General features: G+C 35.0%; 1 protein-coding gene and 1 long non-coding RNA gene across 3 annotated transcripts; one reads left to right on the top strand and one right to left on the bottom strand.

Annotated features, from left to right (window-relative positions):
• Window positions 1–5,471: 5,471 nt before the first annotated feature.
• On the top strand, window positions 5,472–9,401 carry LOC111281517 (amino acid permease 6-like). The gene is made up of 7 exons (XM_022869275.2): window positions 5,472–5,947; window positions 6,068–6,301; window positions 6,565–6,658; window positions 6,802–7,016; window positions 7,172–7,314; window positions 8,493–8,720; window positions 8,816–9,401. Exons 1-7 carry the CDS (start codon window positions 5,848–5,850, stop codon window positions 9,239–9,241), a joined length of 1,440 nt encoding a protein of 479 aa, XP_022725010.2. The 5' UTR covers window positions 5,472–5,847; the 3' UTR covers window positions 9,242–9,401.
• On the bottom strand, window positions 8,676–11,082 carry LOC111281608 (uncharacterized). Of its 2 annotated transcripts, none has more exons than XR_016340846.1 (4): window positions 10,970–11,082; window positions 10,251–10,362; window positions 9,777–9,862; window positions 8,676–9,261 (listed from the first exon to the last, which is right to left on the bottom strand). It is a non-coding gene; the product is annotated as an uncharacterized LOC111281608 (long non-coding RNA). The 2 variants fall into 2 exon arrangements; XR_002689133.2 differs by lacking the exon at window positions 10,970–11,082 and adding an exon at window positions 10,467–10,598.

Below are 11,082 nucleotides of genomic sequence, written 5' to 3'. Positions count from 1 at the left end.
AATCATCATTATCCAACACGAATTAATTTTTCTGTTGAATTTTAGTCAAACTTTGACCAAACAGAAACCTATTGATAACGGAATTCTAGTTGACGTTAAATGCGGTTCGGCCAGAAAGGCTTTGTCAGTTCGCCTCGCCGATAAGGTTATGCCACCTCAGCATATCTGTATTGGTTTATTAAGTAATTTTTTTATAGATATTAAATTTAATTACCCCTTAAGCTTAAGTTTAATTAAATTTAATTACTCCTTAAGATTAAAATATGGACTACTTGTACATTTTAGGAATTTGCCACACTATTCTTGCATCAGTTGATTATTAATGTTCACGTATTACTATTATAAAAAATAACAAGTAGTTTCAGTGTTAATGTTTTTTTCTGTGATAAATAGTATGTTGGCCAATATTTTTTGTAACTCTAGGAAAATGGTGGTTTGAGGTGGTATTTTCTATGATTGGATTCACTAGTTAGGGTGGCAAATGCAATCGATTGTTTTAAATCTTTTACTTGGAAAACTTTCATATTAAAACGTGTGATTTAATCTTTTAAAGATTTATTTTTATAATATAATTTTTATAATTATTTTATTATTAAAAAATTGAAACAAAAAATAATAATTAAGTTCCTTGAATATTGTGATGGACCTCGATTTGAGTAGGGTCATGCGACCTTTGCATATCAATAACAAATTGCAAAATTCCATTAACTTGATCTCTAACCTTATGAGAATTATTATATTTTAAAGAATGGAATGGAGGCAAATGGATAATGAGCGTTAGAAGAAAATGGTACTATAATTTCAACAAATTACCATCATATTGCACAACTCTCACAGGCATTCCTATAGACGCATGCTCCTTGTTGTCCCATCTCATAGTAATCTCAAGTTGATACCATCAAAGTACACAAGAAACATAAGAAGGATGATATGCACAGTTCAAAATAAACAGACAATACAAAAATGGCCCATACCCTTGCTGCAAGATCAGGATTATGAAAGCTAGGGATGTAAATTGCAATCTCCCGGACAGTGTCCGACATGACCGCCGGCTATACTTCTGCCCGGTGTGGCTTTGCATCTGGTGACTTCCTTGCTTGTACACTTTTATTATTCAAACCAATTAACAACCCAAGACGTCGTAACATATGTAATCAAGTATCTACAAATCTTGCATCCCTCTTTAGTTTTCACTCCGAAGTAACAAAATCCAGCATCCTCCTCAAACAAAGGCTAACAATGAGCCAAAATGAAGATATATTATTCACAAGTCAATATATTTATGTAACAAACTTGGGGGACATTTCCTAGGTATTTGTCTACCAAACAGAAAAGCGGGCAATTGGGACTGAGGGCTGAGGTTTATTTGGAAAAAATGTAGGCTCAAAGCTATGGCTGAGATTGGAGGCCATTCTATTTTTGTCTCCATGGACCCTTTCTCAAGATCGATGGGCTTGGTAGGTCTGCTCTAGAAATTAACTACTAATAAGGTAAAAAACTCAAGCTTGGATGGAAATTTAGTCTTGTTTAAATCAAGGATCAACAAAGTTTTTTTTTTTTTTTTTTTTTAAAATTTTTAAGGTATTTTGAATTTATAATTCAGAAAACGTGAAATTTTATATATTCTTTCGTTATATAACTTAAAATTAAGAATAAAAATTTTATATTCACAAAATTCGATCTTTTTAGGAAATATTTTAAAATTAAATTTATAAGTACACAAGATTGATACGAAGGAATTCACTTTTTAAATCGTAGACAAAATAATATACCTATAATCGCATTTTAAAAAATTTACTCTAACAAACTTAAATTTTGCATGTATCAAATAGGAAAAATCGAAGGGATTTGATCTTTTCATGTGCGAAAATTTGTTAGGCTCATGGGAAGTATATGATATCTCCAAGATTGTCAGATTCATGTTTAAGATATACAGAATTTCTGTTACCTGACTCTTCAAACAAGTTGCTACTACCTGTTAAGTTATTGTCCTAACTTAGACACCAAGTGTTTAAAGAAAATTTTCCATACTGATTTAAAAATTAGGTCTCGAGCTGATTGGCACTAACTCTCTTGAAGAACATAATATTAATAAGAAAAAAAGAGGAAAGATGCCAATGAGATCCAGGATCATGTCTACAAGCAGAAGCACCCAAGGAGATATGTGATAAACAATTTAGGAAGGAAAAAAAAATTAAAGCAAAAGCATATGAAGGATTGGGTTTCATCTTATTCCCACACTAACACAAATTTTAGAATCATCTCGAACTAGTCCTTGTATACGCAAAAGGTTCTTTTTTACGTGTGCGCGCGCGTGTGTGTGTGTTTTTTTTTTTTTGTCAGTGCTTCAGTCTGAGGACCTAGACATGAGAATTTGTTCTTCCGCACTTGCTTCCAAGGAGTAGAATTCATCGATCTTTAATTTTTTCGGTTAAAAAATTTTGATGTCAGTGAGGTTATACAAAATAATAAAAGGCTTTTGGCATCTTTTCGTCTCTCTCATCATTCACAATCATCCATCTAAAAGCAAAGGCTTTGATTCACCACACAAACTGAGAATGCTCCTGTGCATGCATATATATCCACGAAACACCCTGCTGTGACTTGGACTTTGAGTGGATTGAATTGGTACTTAGAATGACATAAAGTTGATGTGAACAACGTGAAAATTGATAACACAACTGAGACATGTCACTGTAAAGCTGGTCCCGGCTAATTTTTTTTTTTAAAAGTGAAGATAAAAAGTTGTTTATGTTAAAATTTAAATTATAAATTTATTAAATAAAATTTTTAAGTAATTATATAAATTAATTAAATTAAAATTTTTATTTAATTACATTGTTTCGTTCATCCAAATGGGACTTTAATAACATATGAATAAAAATGTTAATCGGTTAATCTTTAAATCACTTCTTGACATTCAATATGCCTGCAAGGTTTTTTTGTTCATCGTTAGGACAGAAAACAAGGTGGTCAGATTGGGGTTAGAAGCAAGCTAGCTCGTGACCTCAAAATGTTGCAGTCACAATCCAAGAATGCACGTCAGTTAAAGGGTATCCATCTTTTTTTTGCCATTCCTTTATGCAAAAGCCATAAGCTGCCGAATGCCGATGGTAACGTACACTGAACATCACTAGTGTTCAGCTCCGGCTATTATTCTTTGTCATCTAATTGACCTTTTACAACCCCAGCTCTATCTATCTGTTCTTTTTTTTTTTTTTTAAGATCCCTTATTATTTTCTTTATCAGGTTTTATTGACCTTGGTGATTCCCACCCTTTGTCGAGACCTCAAAATTTGTCTAATTCTTGCAATTTGGAGAGCTGTCAATATTGAAAATTTCGAAGACATCGTGGTTTTCAGATGTCTTTGGATAATTGTTCCATTGAAGATTGAACCAACTTGCGCGTGCTATAAGTGTGAAAAGTACCAGTTAAGATGAATGAATGTGACTTGCAAAAAAGGCCCAATTATTACAATCTTAGTGGCGGTTGATAGAGGTGGCAACGAATATGCCTAGAAGGTATTGAATTGAGGAAGACTGAAACAAAATCACTATTTAGTGAAATGTTTTGTGTTTAAACCAATGCATTTTGTTCATGCACCTGGCAAGTTTTAGGTCAAGTCCAACATGTCAAGACTTCAAGTGAAAAACTAGACGTTTTTTAGTTGTGAATGCAAGACCAAAGCAATGAGTCAATGAAGTCAACCGATTTCAGCCTTGAGAATCCAAAATTCCACTTATAGTTTCAACCATTTTCATTTCATTCAAATACTGATGTCAATAATTGAACTTGAATTGATCCATGCTCCCGTACGTATGCTAAAAACAAAGAAGTGGTTCGTTCCTCACATGTGTGAACACGAAGAAATAAAGAAGAATGGAAAAGAAAAAGGACTGAGCACAAAAGGAAGAGCACTGTTTCAGAGATCTTGTCCAAGGTCAATCTCTGAAAATGGCTGCAATTAGCGACAACAGTGACGAGGCGACCAGTGACACCATAATATATTCCAACCAATAGTACTAATTTTCCAGTGTATTACCATCTGTTAACTTCTCAACTTGAAGTAAGCAAAGCTGGAGTCAATAATAACAGCCTGTCGTTTTCTGATTAGTTTCGGATCATATTTTTAATGTTCTGGTTTCAAAGCATTGTCCCTTGGAAGAATATTTGCAACTTTGAGAATTCAGACATTGATTTATAACATCTTGCCTACAATTTCTAGCGTATGGTTTTTAATGTGTTTTCTCCTTGTTACGTTGATAGGGAAAGTATCTTTTCTCTTGCATATATCCTTTGTTTAATTCATCAGCTTTGATTATCTGGAATGTTGAAATTGCCAACCAAATCATCAGGCAATGAAAGTTCCTTTACTGTTATTGCCTTAGTACAAGGACTGAATTTTCAATAACATCTTGTCTCAAATTAACAAAATTTTCAAAGCTAAATGAATTATCTGAGCCAAGTATAGACCTTTTTAATTTTTTTTTTCTAATCAAAATATGTAAGATTATGGAAACGAAATGCATGCGCTCTTAAGATTCAGATAAAACTTGGGATAACCCTAATCATATTATTGAGAAAAAAATATATATCCAGAGTTAGGAATTAGGGAATTTAGCCAGTTAGGGACTGTATCAAGAAATATCAGAAAAGGGGCCATGATTTGGAAGCTTGCCATTACAATAAGAAAGTAAGGGTATCACTGTAGGGGATGTAAGACCAGGCCACACGCTTTAATGTGTTGTCTCCTATGAGATGTGAAAGCAGGCCCCTATCAAAAAAACAAAGTCATGGAACTTATGATTTATCGAGAGCCCCCCATTACAAGCACGGTTCGCGGTTGTGCTGAAAGGTTGCCAAATTCCATGGTTAATGTGAGTAGCATACTTGGAAAAGAGCTAGACTAAAATAAAATAAAATAAAGCAAGAAATTCTATTGGATCCAACTTATATGAAAAGCAAACATAGTTTACTCTCCCTCCAACATTGGGGCCGACTCCCTAGTACAATAATAATTGTGATAAGGATCCATTATTATTGTAATCGTTTCTTCTGATCTTCACATTGTAGTGGTAGAATGTTTTATTAATGCAAGTCGGTTCAAAAATGAATTTGTAGATGATATTATAATTATTAACATTATTAGATCACTTGGGAGTCAAGATGTGCAGCAATGATTCACCAAAAACCTCATGGAAGCATACATTGCGATTTAGGACCATTACTTTAAGCACTTAACGCATAAAAAAAATGAAGTTAGCCTGAATCTGATACTCACCACCATTGCATGTGGAGGGGTCAATGAAATTTATAATTACATGTGCTCCTCAGTGTCTTTGGGAAAAGTTGCTAGCATCCAACTTAGCAAAGAAGAAAAAAAATGGAAAAAAAGACCAAAGAGTGGCATGGTCAAAACCAGATTCTTTGGTGGTTAGCTTTGAAATATCACAATGGATGGTTACAATGTAATGCATATTTTACAAAACCAAAGTGTGGGGACAGCCGGTATACAAAGCACAAACGATGACCATCGATTGTGCCCAAAACCCTTTAAATAATTCCACTCCCCAGGCTCCAACCAAGCTTATAAATGCTGGCTTTATCTCTGAATTCCTTATCATTTCTTATAGAGCTTAAAAGCCAGTTTTATTTTTCTTTCCTCTTCATTTATTTCCAAGCTCTACCCTGTTTGGACATTTGCCACAAACCAACCCTGCCGTTTGACCTTCCCTTCAACATCCTACTTTCTTTATTACTGCCCCACTTCCTCCTCTTACTCACTAACCATTTCAACTTGAACAGTTCAGGCAGCTTGAGAAAGAGAGGCAGGGATAGCCAGAGAGATGCAGAAGACCAGCATGTTCATTGAGCAAAACACTGGAGATTATGAGAATGGCGATATCCACAAGAACTTAGATGATGATGGTCGAGTCAAAAGAACTGGTAGTGACTTATTCGCCCCCCCCCCCCCTGAAATGCTTATTAATTATTATCCTTCTTTTGCATGTTTTATGGGGCTATGTTATAAATTTCTTTTGATGTGGTTTTCAATTTGATTTGAAGGGACTTGGCTTACTGCAAGCGCTCATATTATTACTGCCGTGATTGGCTCTGGAGTGCTATCTCTTGCATGGGCTATTGCCCAGTTGGGTTGGGTGGCTGGATCAGCTGTTCTCATGGCTTTCTCCTTCATCACCTACTTCACCTCTACCCTCCTTGCTGATTCCTACAGGGCTCCTGATCCTGTCCATGGGAAGAGAAACTACACCTACATGGATGCTGTTAGAGCTTACTTAGGTACTAAATATATCAGCAGTTAATCTTCACATTAGTACTTTCTCTACTATATAAGTGATTGTTTACCATTTTTGATTCGTACAGCTAACCTCTTTAGCCTGTTTACAGTTCCTAGAAAACACTCCTTTATTGAATTTTTGAGTCAAACAAACTCAATTTTAATGAAACATCAAATTCAATTCAATCACAAAATCCAACAGGGTTTCTGTCAGGATGATTAATGAAACATCAAATTCAATGTTTCCTGTTTTTGGTTTTTCCAGGAGGAAGAAAGGTCCAGCTCTGTGGATTGGCTCAGTATGGAAATCTTGTTGGAATAACCGTTGGTTACACTATCACAGCATCAATTAGCATGGTGTAAGTATGGACAACAAACCGGAATTCGAAACTTTCAAGTTTGAAATTCTCATACCTTTCGACTAAATCGTTGAAATTTATAGTGACATGACAATGATTTTATTAATTGTTCTTTTGTTGTCTGCTATCTCCTTCGTAATCAGCGCCGTCAAAAGGTCAAATTGCTTCCACATGCATGGCCATCACGTGAAGTGCCAAACATCAAACTATCCATTCATGATCATCTTTGCTTGCACCCAGATCGTTCTCAGCCAAATCCCAAATTTCCACAAGCTTTCATGGCTCTCAATCCTTGCAGCCATCATGTCTTTCACTTATTCTTCCATCGGTCTTGGACTCTCCATAGCCAAAGTTGCAGGTAATTAACAGCTGACCAGAAAGACAGAAATGCTCGCATATCCACAAAAAATAACAGAAAAATCATTAATTAATTTCGTTTCTGTTTTATTTATTTGATTTGAGTAACTTGAATTTCATCTAAATCTAAATATTGTTCCGTGAACAAACATCAAGGTGGGGAGCATGTAAGGACAACGTTAACTGGAGTGACAGTAGGGGTGGACGTGTCAGGATCTGAAAAGGTTTGGAGGACATTCCAAGCTATCGGGGACATTGCCTTTGCCTACGCTTACTCCACCGTCCTCGTTGAGATTCAGGCAAGTATACGCGTGAGTGTATACACACACATATAACCAAGTATACATACATATATTCTATAGAGGAGGTCATAACCAAATATTTGTATAACAAAGTATACACATAACATAACAATATTTATGTATGCATATACATATATATATGTATATATACATATGCATTATTAATGCATATTTTTATAGAGAAAGTCATAATTTAAGGATAATAGAGATTGTAAGTGTTAAGATTTAAATTTTAAAGTTATTAAATATTATTTTTTAAGAACAATTGCATATATCAACTAAATCAAGTATCAAGTTTGAAAAATGTATTTATGCTTGTATAATATGTAGGTAGATATATGCATAAATTGTGCTGGTATATGTAGGTAGCATTATTAGAGCATGTTTTTTGCTTGTTACTATTAGCATAGGTAAATACTTTAAAATAAAAATGGAATAGAACATGTTCATGTGATAAAATGTATGGAAGTTGAATGTGTGCCTGATTAAATGTTGGCAAGAAATAGTGGTAGTTCAAAAATAATTCTCGGAGGGTTGTCTCTCATTTTTCCAGATTCTTACACATAAAGAAAACTCTTTAAAAATCATAATGATTTTTTAGGTATTTTGATTTAGATTTATATACTACTTCCACGTCTATCCAAGAACGTATCATATGAAATTACAAGTGTAAGAATCTTGAAAAGAAATAACAAGGGCAATGACTTAAAAACTTGACAATGCATTTTGGTGGCCGTCCTGAAATGTGGGGACCAAAAGCCAGAGGCAAGTTGCATTTTCAGCATGAACTTTCAGAGATGGAGGCCTTGGGAGAATTATCAAATTTAATAAATCAAAGAAGCTTGGTGAAAAAGAGCAGTTTCTTTTTGTGGGTTTTGATTTTGCTTACGGTAGGATGACGAGTTACAAAGATTCCTATGGACCATAGTGTTTTCAGAATTTGGGCCACTGATTCTGTTGGCTTTTTGTCAAAAAGAAAGAAGTGAAAGCTCAAGTTGTATTCTGTTGAATCAATCTTCGTTTGTCGACCATCCTTTTTTAATGCGCTATGAATTATCATGAACCTGTTAGCGTCGGATTGTGACATCGAATCTGGTTGAGTTTCATTTGTTTTGTCCCATCTCAAAAGAGAATCACTTTTTTTTTCTAAGGAATATGGAACTTTATGATTTCAGGACACGATCAAATCCAGCCCACCAGAGAACAAATCGATGAAGAGAGCAACTGGCATTGGTGTCTCAACAACCACTACATTCTATGTACTTTGCGGCCTTGTTGGATATGCAGCATTCGGAAACGATGCACCAGGAAATTTCCTTACAGGGTTCGGTTTCTATGAACCCTTTTGGTTGATCGACTTTGCCAACATCTGCATTGCCGTTCATCTTATTGGTGCATACCAGGTAAAATCTCAAATCCTGACAAAATATATGTATATGGCATGATACAAGTTCAATTCATTGACGACCTTGGCCTGACATGATTGAAATACATCCAGGTTTTTGCCCAACCATTATTCGGGTTCGTCGAGGGCTGGTGCTCCAGACAGTGGCCTGATAACAAGTTCATTACAAGTGAACATGCTGTTGATGTTCCATTGTATGGTGTTTACTATATCAACTTATTCAGGTTGGTATGGAGGACAGCATACGTTATTTTGACAGCCGTGGTGGCCATGATATTTCCTTTCTTCAACGATTTCTTGGGTCTTATTGGAGCAGGCTCGTTTTGGCCATTAACAGTCTACTTTCCAATAGAGATGCACATTGCACAAACGAAAATGCCCAAGTACTCGTTCAGGTGGATGTGGCTGAAAATACTGAGCTGGGTCTGCTTGATAGTATCACTCATTGCTGCCGCTGGATCTGTTCAAGGACTGATTCAAAGCCTCAAAGCATACAAGCCCTTTCAGATTCAGGAATGATCCTTGCCTACAGCTTTGCTCTGTGAAATATGTAACATTGTTCAATAAGAAAGAATTAGTGGAAACTGTAATTTGTTCTCTTTTCTTCTATATTGCAAATGGAAAACTGCTTGTATTGTGTTACCCTCTGAAAGATAATATTAAGACAAAATTTCTGCTATTGATGCTACCATACTGTAAATAACAAAAGCAGTTCTAAAGCACCATTCAAAATGGGTGACAGATCTAGCAAAGTCAACGATGCACTATATAGTTCTCAAAGGTTTAAACTCAGGTTATATGCAACATCATGTGATAAAGATAACATTTGAATTACCACATTAAGAATATGTCAATGATCAATGCCACATGTCATCAACATATAAGCGCATTTAAGTTTGTCCTTAATTGAAAGGAAGTTAGAGAATACAAGGATTAAAATGCACATCATTTTTAATTATAGATAAGTACTTTTACTATTATACAGGACAAAGTAGTTAACTCCAACAAAGAATTCATACTCAACAACAGATGATCAAGGGAAAGCTGATTGTACCAGGTCAACATGGAATCAAACTCTTATAGACTCGGATGCATTAACCATGTTTTTGTTACAGCAGTACCATCGGCAAACAGCACCATCTGAAACAGTATAATAATAAGTATTTATCAAGGTAAAATCAAAATGCCAAATGTTCTCTAATCTCTATTGTATATATAGCTAACAATTGCCTCAGTTATATGACATCAAAATGCAACAAAACAAGTGACAATGCTTGATAATGTGCGAGAATGTTATTAAATAGTATTTATGTATTCACAGTCATTGAAACCTCACTGAATCCAAATGTTTATGCAAATCAAAAACAGTTTCCTTTCTTCTCAACCATCAAAGAACGAAGTACAAATTGATCACTAGTAAAGATCCTGCTGTGAGATTGAAGAGGAAGGCTTTACATATGGGACTAATTAATCTGCAAAGTATGAAATCATTCCCTAGCTAATTTCAAATAAGTTTCAGCATGCTCACAAAACTGTTAAGTCAGAATCCTGGCATTCTGCAAGCAGCATGATCTTCAAATCATTTGATGAGTTTTAGCAGCAGAACAAGGATCATACATCAAATCAGTTCCTCCAAAAACCTTGATATAATAATTAGAAAAATCAGTAATAAAACATGTAGTAAATATATCAAGCAGAATTGTACCAAGCATCAAATATGACCAGTTTCAATGGCCAAATTTACTTGTATTATAGGTCAATCAGATTCTGTCTCACTCATCACAAATGCGTTTGCTCTGGTGTTCCAGATATTATAATTGCAGTTTCAGTCGCCGAAGGCGTGGGTTCAGTAATTGTAATTTTTGCATCAGAAATCTGCAAAAGTGATTTTAAAACCAGTATCACTTCCATTCCACCTCTCCCAATAACCCATTGTCTCATCTTAAAACTCACATTGCATATTTTGGAATGAATCTAGAACATACCATATCAATGGTGAAGAGCAAGTCATAGCTTTCTAATCCATGGATTCTTTAAGTTCGACATTCTAGGGCCAAATCATTTACTCAAAATAACTGGGAATTCGAGCTTTTGGGACCCTTTAACACTACATTCAAAACTTAAAATTCATGTAGCTCCCGTTCAAAGTATAGAACAAAGAAACAAACTCTAACAACTAACTCATAACAATAACAAACATTAAAAACGATAGTATAATTAAGCAATTGAAGGACGAAAAGAACTCACCGTTTATTCGATAATTCAAGGAGCAAAACCCAAAAAGAAAATCAACTTACTGACAGTTTCGGCGACAATGAGGATTTAGAATGATAACAGAAACAAGAGTTTCTCGGAATCCC

This window comes from Durio zibethinus, chromosome 3 (genome assembly GCF_047325235.1).
Source record: "Durio zibethinus cultivar Kanyao isolate XHJ-2024 chromosome 3, ASM4732523v1, whole genome shotgun sequence".
Lineage (NCBI taxonomy): Eukaryota > Viridiplantae > Streptophyta > Magnoliopsida > Malvales > Malvaceae > Durio > Durio zibethinus.
Note: the sequence above shows the minus strand (reverse complement) of the source record. Positions and strands in the feature narration are given on the sequence as shown.

What these genes read in the sequence shown, in the direction of transcription:
- LOC111281517 (XM_022869275.2), top strand. Translation starts at nt 5,848, where the DNA reads ATGCAGAAGACCAGCATGTTCATTGAGCAAAACACTGGAGATTATGAG. An exon ending in CCGTCCTCGTTGAGATTCAG is followed by an intron (nt 7,315 to 8,492) that starts GCAAGTATACGC and finishes TTATGATTTCAG; the next exon opens with GACACGATCAAATCCAGCCC. An exon ending in ATCTTATTGGTGCATACCAG is followed by an intron (nt 8,721 to 8,815) that starts GTAAAATCTCAA and finishes AAATACATCCAG; the next exon opens with GTTTTTGCCCAACCATTATT.